This window comes from Channa argus, chromosome 6, assembly GCF_033026475.1.
Source record: "Channa argus isolate prfri chromosome 6, Channa argus male v1.0, whole genome shotgun sequence".
NCBI lineage: Eukaryota > Metazoa > Chordata > Actinopteri > Anabantiformes > Channidae > Channa > Channa argus.
Genome location: NC_090202.1, coordinates 15,176,759 through 15,199,893, shown reverse-complemented (window position 1 = coordinate 15,199,893; position 23,135 = coordinate 15,176,759). Strand labels below are relative to the sequence as shown.

Below are 23,135 nucleotides of genomic sequence, written 5' to 3'. Positions count from 1 at the left end.
AGCACAATACTTTGACAGGTTACCATTAAATAATTCCATTGTATTTACTCTTTTATTTGAAGTGTAAAAGCATCTGCAACGTATCTTGAAATTGACTACACAATACTGCACATCTAGACAACATAATGGAACACGATCAGCTAAGAGGGTGTGGGTGTACAGGCTATGCAGAAGCAAAAACTAGGTCTATGTAAATGCCAGAGTAATAGCCTAGAGAAGTGGAAATGACCAAAAAAGACTGAGGGAACAACACAGAGAAGTAAGGGAGAAATAATGGGAGAGAGATGGCAAAGGAGTAGAGGAAGAGAATGGGAGAGGAAAAATCGATAATGCAATAGAAATCTCTAGATGTGACTGTGAGTTAGAAGTCGTCCTAAATGACATATATTGAAAAAAAATATATTAATCCAAAGAGAAGGGCGACAATTCTCCAAGCATGTGCGTGCATGTGCATGTGCATGTGCATGTGCAGAGAGGGAGAGAGAGAGAGAGAGAGAGCATTTCTAAGTATAAACACTTCTGTAGAGCACATTCTCAAGGTTGCTCCACTCCAGCTATCTTTTACCTTCACACCCACTGCCAATTGCAGCCCAGTTGCAAAGACATGAATCATGCTTACACGATGTTCATTCATGTGCACACACCCACCCACCCACCCACACACAGATTTATAGACAGATGTTTTTGGCAGGTGGTCAAAAGTCCAAGGTCAGAGCTTATTGAAAGTGCCTCACAGTTACCATCATTCTTTTTTTTTTGCTTCACCATTTCGTTCGTCCTTTTACTCTAGATTTTTTTTTCTCTCTGTCATCTCCAGCTGCTTACTAATACTGACACACCAGTAAACCCTTCTGACAAATCTGCTGGCATTTGTAGCTGCATATCTCACTCTATCTTTCTGACTGTCTACTTTATATGCTGTTCTGTCAATCTGCCTGTCTCTGTCATTACCTGTCTGTCTCCTTTCTTTTACCTGTCCTTAACTGTACCTCTGCTCATCTCTGCTCCAAAGTGTCTACCTTCCATCTTGTCTCTCTCTTTTTTTGTTTACCTGGTAATCTTTTTGTCTCATGTCTCTTGCTATGCATGACTTCCTGTGTACCAGCCTGTCAGTCTACCACTCAGCAAAACAGCCAGTCTGTGTCTCTCTACCTTTCCCTCTAATCTATTATTTGTGTCTGTCTTTCTGTCTATGCAGATCACTTTCTTGTCAACTCTACCTTTAAACTCACATACAACCTTTTTCTTCGCCCTACTGCTTCTGTTTACTCCCCTCCATTTTTGACTCTGTAATAGAAATAGTTTTTGTATGAGTGAGGTCCCTATATGGTTTACTCACACAATAAAAAACACAGGTCACCATGAAAGGCTTTTATCGTTATCTTAGGGAGCAATTAGCCGTCCTAAAAGAAAATAAAGATCAGCCTGTTGCTGTATTTCCTTTATCACTGACACAGCAACCACAAAGGTTATTTTGCTACGACCCCACTCTTTTCATAAGCAGGACAACTACAATTATATGGAAATAAACTAGAATCAATTACGATCACACACATGCATGGGCAGGCATACAGCACATACAGCCAAGAATAACTTCTCATTTTGACAAATTGATAGAGCACATATAGATATACACAGATATTGACTTTTTTCTCTCTCCCACATGTTTGCATATGTAATCTGTGATGCAGTGATGCAGAACATATTAAGATTCAACACTAATGCAAAATCAATGCATATGTTTGACCTGTTATAAACAGCATGAAAAAGCGATTAGCACAAGAACTGGGCCTAATCATGTGCTTAATCAAAAAGCATCACAGTAGAAGCATGGGAGCAACAGACTTTTACTCACACCTCCACCCCTCTCTGGAGGGGAGAGCATTTTAAACACACTCTCCGTGGGGAAAAGGATCAAAAATAAAACATAAAAGAGGCTTGAACTTCCATTAGGGGATAATATGTTGTTATGGAGACTGTGATAAACCACACACACACACACACACACACACACACACACACATGCGTTTTTGTATTGCATTGATTGCACAAACACAGACTGTGCTATAAAACCAATATAAAGTTGAATCGTCAGATATTCAACTTTGTGTAATGGTGTTGAAACATAATAAGTGAATCTACACATACAAACAATTTTTAAATGTTCGTGTAAAGCCTGACATAATACCATGAGAGTTACAGATGAAGGCTAAACTGTTCCGTGACAGTTTTCATCATTCTGAAAAAGACTGATCTGAGCTCTGGCTGGGGATGATGCCACTCTGGTAGAGCATAGTTCTGGTCTAGTATAACCACTGGTCAGAGACTTCTGAACTTCTAGCCACTGCTACCTGTTGGTGCTGACCCCCAAATAATTTGACGCACGCACATACACACACACACACGTATAAGTATATCATTTTATCACTATACATACTGCAGACCTCTCAAATGCAGCTCACCTCTCCTATCAGAGGGGTTTTCCCATCTGATTCAGTGACCCAGGCATTTTTCTCCGTCCCACGGTCATAGGAGCCATATGAATTATTCCCAACCAGCTTACTGGTGGCTATTGCAGGATCCTAGGAACATGAAAGAAAACAAATGCTATTATGAAAACTGAAAATTAGTGCATGTCATTGCTGTTTTTATGATAGTTTGGATAGAGTTTTAATATAAATTATTGTTGGTGGGTTCGTTACTGTTGCTGACTTATAAATAAACAGCAACTAAGTTTTAAGTAACACACAACATATCTATGCAATTATTTATCTTTTTTTTTTTTTGAAGTCTTACTGGATAAACTGAACATAGCTGGAGCCAGTGATTTGACCTGGAGTTTAATTTAAAAACTGTTAATCTGTTGTCAACCTTGATTACAGCCGAAATAAATTGACTCAACATCGCCGCACCAATATTTCACCTGTAGTACAAGAATTATAACAATCTCAGAAATGCACAGTAACTTGCCAGCAGCTGTTTTGTTGTTGGAGGCTGGAATGTGCAAAGTTGTTTGTCGTCTGATCAATCAAATGCATAAATAAGTTTCACAAAAGCTTTTTCTTACCAGGATGAGGATGTATTTCTGTCCCTTCTCATGGAGGTAGTCAGCAAACTGAGGAAGCTCCCTGAACTTGACTTTGTCATAGGTGAAATCTTTCTTATCCTCCATGTAGTCTATGTCAGTGTACTGAATGTCCTACATGGGGAGAAGAACATCTGTATGGGCACCTCATGTACATGTGATGTACAGGTGTTCAATGGATAATTTGAACAATTTATTCAGACATGTTATCTGATGTTAGATAAGATATTCATACCTTAATTGGAAATGCTAAAAGTCTGGCATGGCCTCCATGTATTAAAATCTGATTTGCGTTTTCAATGAGTGTAATAAATTCAACATGACTCTTAATCCCTCTTCAATGTACCCACTCATGATTCTGTCTGTGCATAACTTGGACACAAACACGCAAGATTCAGCATCCTCAGCATGACTTGAACTGAACCTCTTTAACGCAGTACATCTTGGCTAATGTGCTGCTAAAACCTTGGGATGACAATGGAAATGTTAACACATTCTTCACTTTTTTTTGCCAGGGTGTGACTTTATTCTTGCTCTGTGCCTGTCTGTTGTCTGCCAAAACCTACTTCATATCGATAGAGCAGATGGTTTGAAAGGCTCTGCCAGTTTCTTCCTCTAATGGTAATCAGCTCCAGACATATTAGGGAGAATGTGATAATGCCCTCTGTGGTCTATCTAATGGTTATCAAATATGTCCCTGAGTATAGCAGGAGAGGAAGCAGCTGCATCCTAATGTCTTTGGATATGAAAGAGAGATTGGAGATTATCAGGGTGAAAAATTCAGATGGGTTTGAAATTTGTTTGTATCTGATATTAGACAAGACAGAGTTCAGACTGAGCCTGATTGGTGCCATGATTGCCAAGTTGTGATACAGTTTTATGGGGGCATATAAAGATTGGGATTTTGAGTTTACCTCAGTAATTAAGAAGTGAAAAGTACATCAAACATCAGGGCTCTGGCTGGAAAAGATTTCTTACACTTACTGTCGGCAAGCTCAGACTAAGATAAGCAGTCAGTCTCATTCCCAAGAAAATGTCAACCAGAACTGGTATTTATCAAGTGTCTCAGAATGGAAGAGGTGTTGGAGTAGTTTTAACATTCAGATCAGGATAAATGAGATAATGAAAGGAACTTGGTCGATTGATCTTTGATCAGCGCTAACATTCAGTGACACTTGAAAAATAGTGGTCCTGGGATTGAACCTATAGAGCCCAGCAGACTCTCCATTATTTGACAGAAAGCTGGATTACCCCGTCTAAGCTAAAGGCCATCCCTATCACTCTGACTGTCTGTCGAACTCCTGCTTCAACCTTCATATCACGTCTCCACAGATAGTGTAGTGGTTAAGGCGTTTGCTTCTGGAACCACATAGTAGTGCATGAGTGAATAAAAATTAACAAGGAGTGCACGAGGTGATGTATGGATTTCTGTCACTTTCCTTTCCTTCCTTTCCCCCTACACAGATGGTATGTTGGACTAGCACTGTATGATTTTACACTCTAGGTCTTAAAATTTATGAACATTTATGAATTCAAAAACCTGACACTACTTTGGCCTAAATTTGCATTTGCATTGCAAGACCTCTGACTGCTTTAGAAAATCCAAACCAATAGCAAGAAAAACAGGTCACATGATTTTTTCCAGACTGTAAGTGATTGATAATAATATTATGCTTCTGATACTGTGGATGGATTTTGTCACATTATTTCAGTGCCATATGAACCAAAGAATTTACAGCTGCCCCTTATACCCAGTCTGATATGAGGTTATTGCACATTTATATTGTAATGATAAGGTGACATATGATTTACAACGTGGAGCTGAGGCACGGACTGTTGAAGTGTCATTTATATTTCTGAAATTCATCACGTGTCCTAATATAATACAGGAGAAAGTTAAAGAAACCTGGAATATGATAGAATGTTATTGTGTATGAATTTTACACACTAATGTCAGGGTAGAAATATCCTCGATAGCAATTTTTTCAGAAAGGGAGACCTACCTCAAACATATTTCAGAACATCCTAAAAAAAAATCAACAAAGAATGTCAATCATGCAGGCAGCCAACTACTCAGATCTTACATATGGGATGCCCACAGCACGGTTCCTCTCCACTGTTTTCTTGACCTCACTCAAGCTGCCGTAGTCCCACCGAGAAAGCTGGAAACCCAGGGACCAGTAGGAAGGAATCACAGGCTTGCCAATGAGCTGGGCAGAAGGATGGCGCATATTGTTAATGGATTTGCCCCACCGAGGCAACATGCAGTTAAGTTGCTTAGTACACCTGCCTCTGCATATTTAACACACACACACACACACACACACACACACACACACACACACACACACACACACACACACACACACACACACACACACACACACAAACACAAACACAAAAGCCTCACTTCAAGGAACTCCTGCACCACTTGTTCTGGTGTGTCTCCAAAGAGAATGTAAAAATCGAGGATTCCTCCAATTGTCCTGTAGGTCACAGCTGGAGCAGGCTGCAGAGTCACCTCTGAACAAAAGACAAATGTAGACATGCTGTGAACTAATACTTTTCTTTTTTTACCTGTACCCTGCCTCCCGCCCACTTTGAACCGGGATCAGCTCTAAACCCCCTAGGACCCTCTTAAATGTCACTGGGTCTAGCTGATGAATGGATGCTCTGTCAAACAGCAGGTTTACCTCTGTTTTGTGAAATTCTATCATCCACATTATGAACAGACACACATCATCAATATATCAGTCAAGACAACCCACGAGAGACAAAAAAGTTATAAGAAGACTATAGACATGAGCAAAAGAAACATGTCAGTGGGCATTCCCATTGCTTTCAGTCATTGCCTTCATAGTGTAAAACTGCCATGCAATATTCTCTTTGATTTGTCAGCACAACTTTTGATTGAGGCAACAGCAGACCCATTTGTGTTAGAGGAACTGCATCTAACTGATGGTTCATGTGCCCTTGAAACATTTGAAAATGGTTCTCTTTTCTAAATGTTTATGCACATGCATATTATGTTTATGACCTTTTTTTTGTTAGGGCTACATGTTATTTTCCACCCTGTGTATCCATTCTTTTTTAATTAAAAAAATAATAATTCACAGAGATACATTTTAAGAATGTTTGCTTGTGTGTCACCCATCTCCCTCACTGTCTGTGAGCTTGCGCATGCATGCGTTCATGTGTGTTGACTTATAAGCACGCTGTATGCGCTCCTTACCCATGGCATTGCTGTTCATGAGGAAGACTCCGAATGACTTTCCGCTCTCATCTTCTAGACAGAGGAAGAAGGGATAGTGTCCATAGAGGTTATGTGTTCCCTACAGAGAAAGAGAGACAGGGCTGAAGGGGAGGACTTATTAAACCTATGCACATGGTGTGTTTTTTTCTTTTCTTTGGTTAACTCAGTTGCGGTTTGAAATAAAGTATAGTAACACGGTGGTGTGTCATGTTGTTTTTGTCTGAGTACTTACAAGTTGTAAATCAAATTAATATCAGTTTGTTTGTTTGTCTCTTTGTTTGTTTAGGGAATCATTTGTGTTAGAGAGAGCATATGTTGTCCTTACTAGTTTGACCCATTTGTTACTTTCTACATTTTTATTGCTTATATGATTTAACTTGGTCAATGTGGGTGACTGCAGGTAAAGTTACGTTTGTTAACATTTCCCTGGCCAAAGGCCCTTTGCCCCTCTGGTTTAGTGTGCTTAAGTATGTGTGTGTGTGCGTGCATGTGCGTGCATGTGTGCATTTTACTTACCCCATTAGGAAAAGCATCTCTAGTGAAGATTGGCCAGGTTTTCCAATTCATGTCATGACGATAGTGTTGGTGCACATGCTCTCCCAAACCATAAATATTACTAGATGGTAGCTTAGCAGAGAGCTGCAGGTACTGATCTGCAAACACTAGTGGAGCCATTGTTGTGTCAAACCTGAATGAGGGAATAAAAAGACAGAACCTGTTACCACTGGAAGGTCAGAAACCAGACTGATGTGAGAGAGAGCAAAGATATGTGAAAAAAAGAAAGAAAGAAATAGGGAGAGACAGAACAGGTAAGACAATGTGAGAGACAAAAGGTAGAGAAAGTGAGATGAAGCAAGAGGAGAGAGTTGTGGAGAGGCAAAAGCAGGGAGAAGACAGACCATCGCATCAGGCTTTAATAACCCCTTTGGGTAGCATTTCTTTAGCCTTCAAAACAAGACATGCACTTGTGTTGAGATACTAACTCTAAACAAGCAACTTACAGGTGAAAAAGCAAAGATGAAGAGACAAAATACACAAGCAAAATGCTGTAAATGCAGTAAATTTGACTCTGTACTGAATAGTAACTATAACAAAGGGGCAAATAGACTGAATTAAAGATTGATTGCATTTCTCTTTAAAATATAACATTGTAAAACATTCAGATTCAATATGATGACTGTGAGGAGGTACATACAGTTTATATTTAGTCAGTGTCGATTCACAGATTTCTTTTTCTATGAGAACAACACAGATGAATGGAGTATCACTATACTCACTTCATCTGTTGATAAAACCACTGATACCAATGCGATTAATGCTGTAATAAACAGTTAATGATGATGGGGTAATTTTCATGGAATGAAAGGTAAATATATAACCCTTGGTATAATTTAACTTTATGGACCTTTTAGTGGCCTTGTGTTGTCACGATATTGTTAATATAATTTTAATGTTGTCTATAAAAGATCTGTGAAAGCAGCTATGAAATGAAATTGAAGTGGAATAAAAAAAATTAAGAAAGAAAACTGAGGATGTGTTGTACCATCACTTCTTTCTTTCAATGTGTGAATCATAAAAGCTTAACTAATAAATGAACATGTATTTAAAAACACTGAAATTTAAAACTTTCATTGGATCTACTGCCAGCAGGCTCATTTAATGAAAATAGTCTTATTCATACAATAAATATCATATTGTAGGTTAAGGCTAGTCAAGACTTGGGGTTTAGTGATTCTGTAGGTAAAGCTTTATGGCTGTTGTAGCAGAGAGTTAAATTTACTTTACAATGAGTATAATGCAGAGAATCAAAATTAGAACTTTCTTGAAATTAAAGAAAAAAAAGTTTGTTGAAAATGTGGTAATGTGTCAAAATACACCACATAACACACTGATAACTCACATACCAAGTAGCCTCATAAAGATGGATGAGTTATGAGAGTCCAAGACTAAGTAGGTTCTAATGGCTAGCAGATATTCATCACAGCAATATTGTTGCTTCTGGTTAAAGGTCAGTGCAGTGTGGAGAAAAGCTTGCAGGTCCAAATGTGCAAACACACAACTGCAAAGCTAAGTAACATTGAATGACTTTAAAACCTATTCAGATTGTATTCACTTAGGACTTGCATGGTGGCTTGTCTGAGGTTATAAGTGTAAAGCAGTATCAGTTTTCAGTTTTATTTTTGTTCCTTTCCGTGTTTAATTCAACTTCTGTCCAATCGTATATAGGTAGCTTACTGTATATCCAGGCCCATAGTTTCAGATTACCTGTTAACAGCAGGAAATCGAGCTGGTGCGGCACATGCTTAAGATCGTCACGTGCTATAATGATGCAAAGTACTGATGTGGTCGATAACTTTTTGTTTTCATTGTGTAAACTTACTGAGGATATTTAGCATTGCAGTAAAAACAAAGACTACAATAAATGTTAAAGTTTGCTGCAGTTTGGTCATGTCTGGGTAATTATATGGCATCCTAGTAGTAATTAATATGATTTATAGCTGTATGTCTTCCATTAACAATATCTGAGCCACATGAATATACACAATGAGATGCATGTCTGAATGCACATGGTGAGTTTACTGTACACAGTCTGTGCTGTATGTCCCCTCACATTTACTCATTGTTCATGTGACAAACAGACCATAATAATCCCCTCTCCCTTAACACAAACATAACGCATAACGAACACACGGTGAGCACTCACACGACTTTTTTGTTCTCCTTCCTGCGAACAATAAGGCCAAAGGGTTTCTGTGTGATCTCCAGTGTGTCGCTGATGGGGCTGGATGGGTCACTGCTGAGGCTGCTGACGTGCTCATGGGGGACTTCAAATCTCTGACTGTGGGGATCAAAGATCTAAGGGGATCAGAGAAAAAATGTGAAGACAGCATGAGTGTGGCCTCATATCTCACAATCAGTTTGTACTCTGTTGTGTGTATCACTACTTAGGTCCTCCTTTGTTCTGTACACTATACATCTTAAATGCACTTTGATAAATATTGCTTTTGGAATTAATTAGACTAGATGAGATATATATCAGAGTTTCCTCTGTCGCTGTAAATGTGAATGTGTTTGCATATGCGAGTGTGGGTTTTTGTGCAAGCAAAAAAAGGTTTTAAACAGAGAGGCAGTCAGTACCTTAAATCTGAGTCGATTATTTGACTGCATTTCTGCGTGAAATGACAGGTCTTGTATATCAGCTCCAAATAAAGAAGGTGAGGGCATTCTCTTCAGTTGTGCTTTCATTTCTGTAAAATTTAACAGAAATAGAGAGAGTCCAGTTTATAATACAGCATTACTGAAAATTTAACTACATAACTCCCAAAATCAGACTTACATTGTAATGCTACTTTTTTGTTGTTGTTGTTTGATTTTTGGCCATTTTAGGAATTACACAGGGGGAATCCACATGAAATACAGTACGTCCCTTTTTTATTTACACACATTGCATCAAACACAAAGCTACAGTTTAAAACTTTAGCAAAATCTTTTAGAATTATTTAATATAAGTATGCTCTAAACCATACCTTAATGTGGAGCAGTGCAGCCTACTGCAGTAGTGCAGAGATATTCTCTCTGGAACTGTAGCGTGACACTAGCCCTTCTAACCAAAAACTAAATGCACACGAGTTCAGGTGCTAGTCATGATCAAGTGCGACAAAAATAAAAAAAATATGGCCTCAATTTATTCCACCAATGTTTTGTCCATAAATGCTCTTCTTCAAAGCAAGTGAGTCCTTTCAACCAATGAAAGGTGGCCAGCGTCATTGTTGGGACCTCACAGCTGTCACTTACTGCTCTACAGGCCTACATCTCAAAGTGCCCATAGGTTTCAAACATCCATGTGACTGACTTACAAGCTAGCAGCTCCCAGTTACAGCATTAGCACCTTTATCACTGTATGTAATTTCATAACAGCTAATTAACTGCTCAAAAAAAGTTAGGAATGTTCAACTTACGGGTGAAATTTCAGAATGCACCTAAAAATCACTAAAACCTTTACAGGCAAACTTAATTTCCCCTTCTCTAAACTTTTGAATGCACATGTCCAACTATTAATATACTGTTCTCTAACAAGGTGATTAACCACAAAAATCACAATGTAATTTGTGGATCACGTCTGATCCATTAATCAACCACTAAATGTTCTGATTCAGTGACAGTTTGTTTTTAAACATTCTTCTCATCATGCTGTTTTTTTTGCACATTTTGACATCATGAGACCGAGATGATTCTAACAATTGACAAGTTACTGAGACATTGACATTTTTTGTTGTGTTATACCCACCACTGTTGTTAGTTTTTGTTTCAATAAATTGTTTGAGATGAAGAACTTACTATAGCATGCTTTTACTTAGATGCTCTACTTTCACAAACTAAAATTTCTAATATCCCTAACTTTTTGTGAGTAGTGTATCTGTAGGGCTGTGTGGGGCGCAGTGTATTAATTTTTAGTGTCTTGCTACTGCCATGCTGGTTTGTAAAAGTTGGATAGTGCAGCATTGAGTAAGTACTGTATTTTTAGCTGATGAGTTGTGGAGATAGTGAATAGTAAAAGGAATAGTTTGGCACTGTGGGAAGTACACATTAGCTTTTTTTGCTGAGACAGTAATGAGAAGATTGATATCACTACTGTTTGCAAAGATGAAGCTACTATTAGATAAGATAAGATGAACCGTTATTAGTTCCAGTGTGGGGAAATGTAGCAGGAAGTTAGTTTATCTTACTGTAAAGACATAATGAGAATGTTTATTGGATATTATGTGTAGGACCATTTCTTGGCTTATGAACTCTAGTTGGCTATCAGCCTTATGTCAATGATGGTCATAATGTGAAAAAAACAACAACAACAAAGCAGTACAAACCTATCTGTATAAAAATAATTTGACCAAATTTCTGGATTTTTATCCACGAGCCTGTAGGCGTGATTAGTTTATTTTGTGACATTCAGACTCTAGAGAAAATAATATAATGAGCTGTACACCCACTTCAGCAGTGGATTAGTCAACACAAGCTGCCTGATCATGACAAACATCTTTTCATAATATGACAAGTCTCTGCTCTATACAACCCTGATTAAACTGCAACAATACCATGCTGCATGTCCAGTGTTTTGTTACAGTAAAAAAAAAGAAAAAAAAAAAGAAACAATAAATCATTATAAAAATAATAAACAGGCTGGAAGGTTAGATATGTTGTCTAGTCTACCATAGATGTTTTGGGTAAGGTAAGAGAAAATGAAAAAGTGATGTGAAGATGAAAGACAGTCAGTAAGACAGAGAATTTGAAAATAAACTACATGGAAAACCAACACTTTTAACAGCTGGGGAGTGTTGGGATTTACCATAAAGATTTGAGCGCTCTTCTGATTCCACTGTGTATCCATGGTTAGTTGAGAAATAACACCAGGGAATATTTCTTTCATCCAGTGGCCCCCAGCAACACCCACGTTGTTCACATTGTAGCTGTTTAGGTGAGATGGTTGATGGAAGTACATCATTTTAGGTACATTCATATTGCAATTGCTGTTAGTATCAACCAGTCTTTATGAAATTAATGCTATAAATTCTTCTGGCTTCTTCCCAACATCTGTTCTCAGGAAAAAACAAAATTACTTTGGATTTTTGGAAATGATAGTGACCCATACCTTTGAGGCCCCAGCATCAGGAAAACAGTCTACTCTTTCACTCTGTGGGATGTTGGGACACTGAGGAACAAATGCTCCTATTGTTTCTGCAGAAAAATGAAATGTTAACATTAGCACTAAAAGAAAAAAATCTAACCAAAATACTTATAATCCAATGACTTAATAATTAGAATAATTTGAATATTTATTAGTAAAAAATGCACAATTCTGTTAAAGTCAGATTAGGTGATGAACAGGTCATTGGGGCTTGCAAAATAATAATAACAATTTCTATTTTTGTTATTATTATTGTGTACAACCCATATATAGTGTTTGACTCAACCTTTTAGGTATGCTAGACATGATTTAAGGGGGATTTGTTTTGTGTGTTTAATGTTATGCATTTTGCTTGACTTATTACTGCAATTCCAACACACTATTAGTTAACTGGCATGAAACTAAAGTGAAACTTGTCTAGCAGGCAGCTTGCACAAAATAATTCTTAATTCAGGTGAGAAGATGACAGCATATCTCATCCCCGCAGATTATACTGAGTACCCAGGAGGCTAGTTGGCCAGTTAAGAAGATACAGCATGTAAAACTGAAAACTCTGGAGTTGCCAGAAGTCATGTTTGTCTTCATTTATTTTAGTACAGGCCAGCTAACATTTTTAACTTCTACCAGTATCCAAAAACATCAGATGTACAAATACAGTAATATTTAGTTTTGATTTGTTTTCTCACATTGTGCAGCTGCCAAACTTAAAAAAACACATGTTGACAATGTTTTGCCACTGTGGTATCATGTATTTTATTCATCAAAAATATAATGCGTAAATCATATTAAGCTTATATCTTTCAGTTGTGTTTGTGGGATTTAGGACTGTACAAACACAGAACAGACAAGATGAAAGTTTAGAGCATTTTTTGAAATTATTCTTTTGAATTTGAAAAGTTTAAATTATCATCTATATTCAAGTGTTTTCACCTACCATTTTTGGCAATGACCCCAGGTTCTCCGGTGACAAAAACAACTATAAAAGCGATGGCTACCACTGTCATCAATCCGAACATGACCATCAGGCTCACCTCCAAGCCGGAGAACCGCTTTTTTCCCATCTAACACACAGAAACATATGCATGCTTACTTATAGAGACTTGTACTCACAAGGCCAACATCATTAGCACTCATTAATGGCACCAAGTATAGTAAAACAAAGGTATGTAAGGTCTCAAAAGCCTCTCTGCTAAATGAGGCCCATTGGCACACACACACACAGTTTTACTTGCATTAACCTTGGTCTCAAAATCTTTCTTTGACATTGTAAAAGACAGATCATCTGCCAGTGTAATTTTTTCATACGACTACTATTTATGGAAAACAGCGAAACTTTGAGGGGGAGGAAAAAACTACAAACTGCACGACAGGTTAAGTCTTTGCAAAGGCACCCGTCGTATCACTCAAGCAATTAGGCTTCACTCCATTGTACTCTTAGGGCCAAAAAAAGAAAAAAATAATAACATGGTGAATGTCTGTGTGTGTATGGGTATGTATCTGTTTGGGTGAATGAGAGGCTTATAGCTATCCTGTTTAATGTGGTGTGAAGAGCAGCCGAGGGCAAAAAGGGAGACAGAAAGCCAAAAGCGTGCATGCCCCAGTGTGTTTTGAATCAGCTACACATTGTATGCAGGAACTAAACAGTACCTGCAAGCACGCAACATAACACCGAGACACACAAATGCAAAAAAAGACACAAACTTTAAAACTACTATTTTAGCTTATCTCTTCTTCTATTAAATGTCTTAAAATAGCTCTACCCATAGGAGCATATGGTTTTACTTCTCCCACTACAGACACATTCTGATGTATGTATGTACACACACTTACCAACAAATTGGCCACTTGCTAGTTTGTAAGATTATCTGTCATGAACTTGTAACTGTAGTTCAGTGGCTACTTGAGATATACGACACTGAGTGACATAAAAGCTAATGTTTGCCACAGTTTAAAACTGGCATTAAGCATGTCCTTTTGTGCAGTGTACATCTGCACCCATCAGTATTCAAAGCCCTCCATCGACATCTGTTCCTCAGCATTGCAATTTACAGTAAATTATTTACTCTGTGGCAAAAAAGCAACACATAAAAAACATTATCATTAAGAAACTTGGTCACCGTCTGTCCAGAGTAATGTGGAGAGAACTGCATAATTTAAACATCTGCAAGCCACAAAAGCTTGGAAAATAAAACTGGCAGATGATCTGTTTAATGAAACTCCATATAACAAGAAGAATTTTCAATGCGGTAGTTTTTATTTATTCATCATTGTCATACACTGCTGTTGTAGTTATTAAAAATGAACCCCACCATCATTACAGTAGTAATCTATCATCCAGGATTACATTGTAAATCATGCAGTATCAACAACAAATACTATAATCTATATTGTAGAGAAGGTTTGCTTGCTATAGGGATAATAACTTTATTATAAGATAAAGCTTATTAGTTTTTGAGTTGAAAAGCTACAAAGCTTGCAGCTGTAATCTTACCTCGGCTCTCTCCAATGGTCAGAGCAAAGTGCCTCTAAGTTCAAGTGAGATAGCACCTTATAATCCACAGGATATATTGTGGTCATAGGGGCTCACCACCTTTTTACTGCTTAGTGTGTGTGTGCCTTTTACAGTCTCTGCATGCAAACCCTGAAGCCATAAAACTGTCCGATAAACATCTACAGTGTGAGGAAACAACAGCAGCCTAAAATCCCTCTATCAGCTTGTTACAATCAACCCCACTATCAGGTTTGGTTCCACACTGTTTATGACTCTGCATGTGTTTGTGTGTATATGTGTGTGTGTATGTGGGGGTGCTTGTGTATGCATGCATGGTTATAAATTAACTAATTATTAATTTGTATTTTTGTTGTCCTATGTGAGCTGTGACTCAGCACAAGTGGTTTTTAATACACTGTTGCCACACTTTGGAGTCGTCGGCACACATACGCATACACGTGACACTCACATATCAGTAGAAACAACCTGTGAACAACTGATTATAAATCACTGGCAGAAAGATCCACTGTCATAACATAACCAAAAACCAAAATTGTCATGTCACATTTGATCACCGGCAAATTGTTCTCTACCCAGTTCTGTGTGGGGGATTTGTATGAAACTATTCAGCCGTCACTGTGATCCACTTAGCTGCACAGTACAGCAAACTTTATTGTCAAATTTATAGTTTGACATTTTGCTAAATACATCTATATGCTTTCTTGTCAAGATTTAAAAGAGGACATTAACTTACATGTTTGCACTATATATGTATGTACCCAGGTGGAACGGTGAGGTTACAGGGAGCACAGGTGAATAAGGTGCAGGACTTTAAGTACTTAGGGTCAACGGTTCAGAGCAAAGGAGAATGTGGAAAAGAGGTGAAGAGGCGAGTGCAGGCAGGTTGGAACGGGTGGAGAAAAGTGTCAGGTGTGTTGTGTGATAAAAGAGAATCAGCGAGAATGAAAGGAAAGGTGTTCAAGATGGTGCTGAGACCAGCGATGTTGTTCGGCTTAGAGACAGTGGCACTTAAGAAAAGACAGGAGGCAAAGCTGGAGGTAGCAGAGCTTAAGATGTTGAGGTTCTCTTTGGGAGTGACGAAGATGGACAGGATCAGGAATGAGGACATCAGAGGGACAGCTCATGCTTGAGGTTTTGGAGATAAAGTCAGAGAGGCCAGATTGAGGTGGTTTGGACATGTTCAGAGGAGAAACTGTGAATATATCAGTAGAAGGATGCTGAGGTTGGAGCTGCCTGGCAGGAGGTCTAGAGGAAAACCAAAGAGGAGATTTATTGATGTAGTGAAAGAGGACATGAAGTTAGTTGGTGTGAGTGAAGAGGATGCAGGGTTAGATGGAGGCACATGATTTGCTGTGGCGACCCCTGAAAGGGAACAGTCGAAAGGAAAAAGAAGTATATTTATATCTATATAGTTATAGATATAGATATATATAAAGCTGGAACTTTGGTTTTGGAATGAATTTTGAGAAAAATTAATTAATAAATAAAAATTTATTATTATGATTATGATTAATCATAATAATAAATAAGCATTGTAAAAATGTCAACCTATTTCTTTAATAGAATAAGGTAAAAACAATAACAGGGCCGTGCATGTAATCAGAGAACCAGAGTTGCTCTGTGTAACTAATGCTCATTTTTTTTAAACCATCTTTGTCTTGTAACCAAGATCGCCAGGCTCAGTGGGCTGAAGACAGATGACTGCACCCTCTGCTGTGACACTAACACAATGACACAATCATCACTGTGTAGCAGGACAGCGCCTATTATGAACAACACTCACCTCCACTCTTGTCATCCAACATGTGAGAGTCATTGGGAGCCAAAGAAAACCAGAGCAGGCAGTTGGCTTTCTGCCGTGAAACAAATAGTTCCACTGTTTGCCTCTAAAAACGAAGATTAAATTTGACAGGATGCAGCCTCCCTTTGTTCGGTGTGGGGGTGAAAGTTGTGCCGTGAACAGGAAGTTTTCTGGGCTTGGTGTGCAAACACACAGAGCTGAGATTATCTGTGGTCTGTGCCACTGGCAACAAATCTTCCAACCTAAACAACACTGTCCCTATCCTTTCATGTGACCCACAGAAGGGTTTATTGAAAGAGGGTCCCAATGACAGCAGGTGTCTGTTGCACCCCTTTGACATTTTGACAGTTCTGCAAATATAGCAGTTTGGTTGGGTTTTAAAAGTGTCATGGTTTGACTTAAAATCATTGCCCTCTAAACACTGCATGATGTATGTCACATATCATGTGGTCCTGGATGTGTCATATGTGTCATCATCCATGCTGGTTAAATACCCACAACAGAAAGTTGTTTCATAGTAAAATCAAACGTTCGTCTCCTGTCAGAAAATTATTGCTTTGTCGACCTGTAGAATTGTGATTTACAGCAGAACAGTCTACCACTGGCTATGCATCATTTAAATGCAGAGATGTACAAAATCCATAAGGTTTCTTTGTCAGGTTTAAGTTAGACCAAACTAGTTGTGCTTTAAATTTCTCCATGTCTCCAAAACGCCATAGATAACAATAGTATACAGTAAACTGTGTGTGGTTATGCATGGTGATGTAGGGGGCTAAAGTAAGCCCTTTTCTAATCATTCTGCTCACTACTCAGTCTCTCTCCCCTTACAAATCCAATTCCAGTCTGCCACTACCAATTTCAGGTACTCTCCCTCTAGAATGCAGTGCCAGCCAATTTCAATAGAACAAACTGAAATTGGCAATTCACTCCCCTGTATTGATCCAGTCACTTTAAAACTAGGCACTCAACACTGAGAGCTGCCAACCAACCAAGCTCATATACTGTATATGTGTGTTTCTTTGCATGAAAATATGACAAGGGACACTCAGCAGCACCTTAGAGAACCAGTGTCTGGGTTGTCTACCGAATACCAGACATAACCAAACCGTTTTACCCATACATTTTTCCAGTATGTTGATATATAACCTTTTGCTTAGCTTTGAGTAGGCAAAAAAAAGTTTTGGAACATATGTACTGCTATTGATATTTTGATCTGCATTTTATTACTTTTGCAATATTTTATCACCTTTCACATTCTGATTTTGTAACTGCAATCTTGGAGCATAATAAAACACTCTCAAGGTCTCAATATAATAAATGTGTTTATACTGATTTTTAAACGATATCAGCTCTCACTAAATTATTCTCTCCAGGGCCAGGTGCCAGGTCTATTAATAATTGACCACATGAAGTTATAGCAAATGTTGACTCAGGAAGACTACTGTTCTAACACACGCTCTCACTCTAGAGACTGCTATTTATTTTCACATAATCAGTAAAGTCATTTCAATTTATTAACTTTGCACTTATCTAAACAAAACTCTACAAATGTGACAAAATAACATGGCTGCCCTTGCTTGTTTATAAAGTTTGACTGTACATGTCATCATGTCTACACAAATATTACTTCTCAGGTGCTAAATAAATGCGTACAAATTACTTGAATATTTTCTTCAAATACATACTGCCAAGTTATTTTTTAGCAGTAACCAAAGTTAGAGGGTGTTTCGTTTAATTAGAGTTACCCTCTGGTGTTCTCTCAAGAGTGAGTGTGGCAGCTATTTTCGTGTAAAGGTCCCATCAAAATATTGATTTCAGTTCAGAAGACTAATGTTGTCAACTTACACGCAGTAGGTCAATTCATTTGTCCTTGTCCCCTCTGGACTCTGATTCGCATAGTTCCTTACGATTAGTAACATACACACAAATTTTAATCCTGTTGTTTGATGGGGTCTGTAACTGGTTAGCACCGCCTCTTGCGGGGGTTCCACTTGGCACAGTAAAAGTCCATCCTGGTCATGTGGAAATATTAAAAAGAACCAATGATTTTTTTTTTTCACCATTCTCACCATTCTGAATCTACAATAGACAAGAAAGCTTTAAAACTTACTCAGTTAACAGAACTCTTAATTTTTAAAAGTGACATTTTTAACTGCTAGAAGTAGCTCTTCATTAGCTGCATAGCAGAATGTGTATTGTTGTTTAATTCAGATTCATTTTGTACATTTTTATTTTTAATATCATTAAAAGTAACAAAAATAGTCAAGGAAAGTATAAAAATGTTATCGTCAAAAACTAAAAATTACATTGGTGCAATAGTTTGCATCCCCCTTGACAAATAAGTCAAAATTAACTTTAATTAATTTCTAATAAAGAATATTTATAATAGCTAAATGCGAATTTAATATTATGCTGACAGAAAAAAGGGTTTGTTTTAGTCATTTTGAGAATTAATAAAAAGGGGATGCAAACATTTGCCCCTAACTGTATGTTCTGTTGTTAACCTAATAGGGGGATTTAATTACAGTCCATGCAAACATGCTACTGTACACTCAGACAGAACCACAACTAATTAACCTGGCTTTTACATGTGGGATTGAAAACCTTTTAGTGGAATGTGTGGCTGGTAGAGGAGAGTGTGGGTGAAACCAAGTGGAAAACTTTCAAAACACAGTTTTGCTGATTATTTTTTATATTGCCCACAAACTCATTAGAGTTGATACACAAGATATGCTAATGTTATTTCTCCATTACTCTTCCAAAAGCAAAGGTCTTTATTTTGTTAAGTAATTTTCTGTGAGTCATAGTAGCCCACCTGCATTCACACTGTCTTTTAGTGAGAAAATGTGTGTACTCCACAGTGGTAATTAAGTCATTTTAAGTTAAGCTCTTCTATTGTTTTGTATATGTGAGCATACATACTGTATACTATGCTGTATTTTCAGTGACTTGCAGCTTAAACTAAATGTATCAATACTTTACACGCCTGGATTCTGATGCAGATGTTATTCTGTACCCCTTTTTCATTGTTTTCCATGATACAGTACTTCCACAATTACATAAATGTGTCCGTATTCTCTGTAATAATGCTCACACTCGACTTAAGTCAACTGTGAAAAAAATGTCAATTTAAACTTGGCCAGCATTATCATTGCATTGCATTTGCAGTGAAATATTGTGTATTAATTTAATCTTTTAAACAGAAATTGAATGTAGAAATATATATTTTTAATTATTCGGGTCACTAATTTATGCATTTATTGGCATTTGAAGCATATTAAAGTCTGCTGGGACTCCCACTACATCAGCTTTTACCCAGAGTGCAGTATCTGTTGAGGATATATTATTGCTTAGTATGGTAACAGGATAACCCTTTTCTTGCAAAGTCAAACCCTTGCCACAGGAAAGAGTTTTTTGTTGGAAAAATGATTACCATTGCTTTTTGCCTCATAGAAATCAAGCACACAAAATGGTGACATAACAATGAACTGCCCAAGTTGACACAGTCATTCAACCTTCTAGGTGACAAAGAATTACTCTGTGGTGTTGCAGTTGTTCTCAATGTGTGACTGTGTTATGCATGTGTCTGTAGTCGTTATATCACAAGTGGCTGCACAAGCTATAATACGCAGGTGGCTTATCTACTGTAAGTGTTCTCATTATGCAGTTTTCCTTATAAGCATGGCACAGATGTTACATCCCAATGGGGGGAAAAGCATAGTAAATGAAGAGAAAACTGCATATGCACAACTTTAACCACACACACATCCCAGCTTCTGCTGCATCCTTCCTAAGGGAAATGTTTTCCATCCCTGCTGCTACACTCTGCATGTTTTGACAGGAATAGACTCACACTCCCACATGCACATGGGTGCGTGCACACACACTCTGTTCTGTTATAATGAGTATGGTAACTGTCACTGTTAAGCCTTGATAGCTACTTTAAATGCGCTCTGTGCTAGATGCAGTAATGATTAACTACTATTTATGTGTGTTTGTGTGTTGTTTCTGTTAAGTGCAAAGCACACCACTTGCTACAGTTCTGCATTACCTATCAATAGATGGTCAAAGCATTAATATTTCTATTAGATATCCCTCTCACAATTCAGTGAACTTCTGAACTCTAGAAGGCCTGGAGTTCAGTGGAGTTGTAAAATATTACACAGAAAACTTGCTCTCCTTTCATCTGTCGAGGTCTCAAATTTACTACTGCTTCTGTGCTGTGCATGGTCCATGGAGTATAAATATTTCATTATTTCACATCTGTGTGCACAGAGAAGAGGCAAGCATTCTTCTCTCTCTCTCTATGTATGTAGGTATGCGCACTTAAAAGGTTCTGTAGTTCTCGGAGACCCCCTTTCTTCATGCCTTACTTTCAGTTTGTATTGCAAATACGACAAAAATTCTGTTTATCCTGAACTAAATGTGCTTATTTTAGCAAATAAATGTTATGTTATGAAAGCAAAACTCAGTTATCCAGAAATAACCTCTGCATTAGTATAGTCCCTTATTTTTCCCCTACAGCCCACTCTTTTGAAACACAACATGCATTCCAGTCATTTAGAAAAATGGCTACAGAAGCCATAATCAAATCCACAACAACCTTTTGTTAAACACTGCATGACTTTAAGTAAAGTAAGGTAAACTGACCTTTTTTTTGGAGGTTGGAAAACCTGATGTGGGAAGATGCTAAAAGCCAGTGCACAGTTATAAAAACTAAAGAAATTGCAACTTTATTTATATAGTTCCGATTCACAGGAAAATGACCTCAAGGCACATCACATATCATATCAAGACCATAAAAGTGTATAGAGAAAACCAAACAAATCCCCTTGAGCCAGCACTAAGGTAATGGTGCAGAGGAAAAACTCCCTTTAACAGTCGAAACCTCCAACAGAACCAGGCTCAAGGTGGACGGACGTCTCCCTCGACGGTTCGGTTGAGTGGAGAGAGAGAAGAATAAAAGAGCAACAAGAGGCAACAACATGCAACAACGAAACATTTAGCAGCTTGGTGGGACCAGTAACTTGAAACCCAAAGCTCCAAATCCAGGCATACCTGCTGAAAGGTACAGAGAGAGCAAGACAGAGAGGGAGAAGCACAACTACGGAAGAAAAAAGACACAAGGTTAATGTCATGCAGTGGTGACATGTAAATGCATGGAGAAGAGCGAAGGTGAGAGGTGGAGAGGAAGAGCTCAGCGCAATTGGATTACATTTTCTATTAGCATAATGATGGTATTTTGCTATTACTGAACATACCTTAAAATGTTCTCAGAAAACCTATTTATTTTCAACCAAAATATCCCAGCAGTCCACGTCTACAGTTGCATAATTGAAATCTTAGTCAACTGTAAGATTTATCGAAAAGGAAAGATTTAAGCATAGTCTTGAAAGTAGAGAGGGTGTCTGCCTCTCCAATGTGAACTTGGCAGCGTAAGGATCAGGCTCCCATTCTCTTGGAAATTCTAGGAGCCACACATGGACCTAGACTCTGAGATTGAAGAATATTGGGATAATACAATACTATGCCTTTTTTTTTTGTATATGACTGATCTTGGCCATCGAGGGCTTTGTACTGTATGTAAGGAGGAAGGTTTCAAATTCTGCTCTGGATTTTCAGCCTGTTCTCATTCCTGATGTGTCAAAAAGCCTTTGTACAGTCCCCCCTGTGCTAAATGCTGAAGCTTACTTTACCCGTTCGTACCGGTGATTGACGCTTGTAGCTTTCAGTGTAGTTCATTTGAAACCCTGACCCTCTAATATTTGATACCTCAATTATTGACATAAAATAAGATTGGGTGTATGGGGGCGTTGATGGTACAACAAGACACTTTTCCATGGGTTTGACTCTAGTGCGAGATGTCTAGTGTGAGATGAAGTTTGTTTGCCTAATCCTGACCATTTGTAGTTCTTTTTGAGCATATAAAGTCGTTCCTGTGGCATCATAAGTGGATGCTCCTGGAGCTTCAAATACTGAAGCCAAAGTGCACCTGCAGCATCAGTTGTTCTAACTAACATTTCAGTGCATGGAAGATTCATTAACGTGAACAAATTGGAATCTGTCTCATAGATAAGACTTAAACTAACGTAGTGCATTTGTTTTATTCCTAATAAGATATGTCGCTCTCTGTAATAAAATATTGTGGTCAATAGTCAAACGCAGCTCTAAATTCTAACGGGATGAATATAGAGATGGGGCTATTGTCTGAAGCTAATAAAACACTTTCACCAGAGCAGCTTCTGTACTATGAACTCTTCAATCTTCAGTCATTCCTGTGCAGGTTGTCACATAATTGAACAGCGGTGTCCTGTTAGGCTTATGAAAAGTGAGTCATGCTGCTAAATTTCTCATAATCTAGAGAGATTTGATTGTGCATGCTGGTAGCCTGTTAGTAGGACAGTAGTCAAGACAAGATATGTCTTATGCCTGCATGAGGAGTGGGGTAGCACATTAAGGAAGTTAGAGTCTGATCTTTTAGATGTTAAAGAGGGCAAGCATGCCTGGGAGTCCATGATGACTTTATAGGGACAATCACTGATAATCCCAAGTTAATGCAGATTCTGTGTTGTGTACATTGTCTGGAAGGGAAGGCCAGAACTTCTGTTTTGGAGAAGAATTGACATTTTATAATGTTGTTAAATTGTCAGACTTTCAGTTGCAGCCCTGCAGAATACTACAGCTGTACTGTCATGTCTCTGCCTGCCAAGAGCTCCCAAAAAGGAAAAGATAAAAGAAAAACTCAAGAAAATAGCCTAACATTTTTAAAAGTAGCTGAGACAAAATGTTCCAGGTTCTATA

At 38.0% G+C, this 23,135-nt stretch overlaps 1 protein-coding gene across 2 annotated transcripts in view; it reads right to left on the bottom strand.

Moving 5' to 3' along the window:
• LOC137128993 (sucrase-isomaltase, intestinal-like) overlaps positions 1-18,331 on the bottom strand; it is a 65,878-nt gene extending 47,547 nt beyond the window's left edge. The window contains exons 1-12 of one of the 2 annotated variants that reach the window (XM_067507742.1): positions 18,180-18,331; positions 12,956-13,082; positions 11,986-12,071; positions 11,683-11,803; positions 9,477-9,586; positions 9,043-9,194; positions 6,855-7,026; positions 6,318-6,417; positions 5,496-5,608; positions 5,170-5,295; positions 3,068-3,199; positions 2,463-2,582 (exon numbers count right to left, since the gene is read on the bottom strand). In XM_067507742.1, coding sequence (XP_067363843.1) covers positions 2,463-2,582; positions 3,068-3,199; positions 5,170-5,295; positions 5,496-5,608; positions 6,318-6,417; positions 6,855-7,026; positions 9,043-9,194; positions 9,477-9,586; positions 11,683-11,803; positions 11,986-12,071; positions 12,956-13,082 — 1,359 coding nt within the window. In that variant the 5' untranslated portion in view covers positions 18,180-18,331. Of the gene's footprint in view, positions 1-2,462; positions 2,583-3,067; positions 3,200-5,169; positions 5,296-5,495; positions 5,609-6,317; positions 6,418-6,854; positions 7,027-9,042; positions 9,195-9,476; positions 9,587-11,682; positions 11,804-11,985; positions 12,072-12,955; positions 13,083-14,512; positions 14,668-18,179 lie in introns of those variants that run through there. The other variant, XM_067507741.1, reaches the window with a different exon arrangement.
• Positions 18,332-23,135: the final 4,804 nt, after the last annotated feature.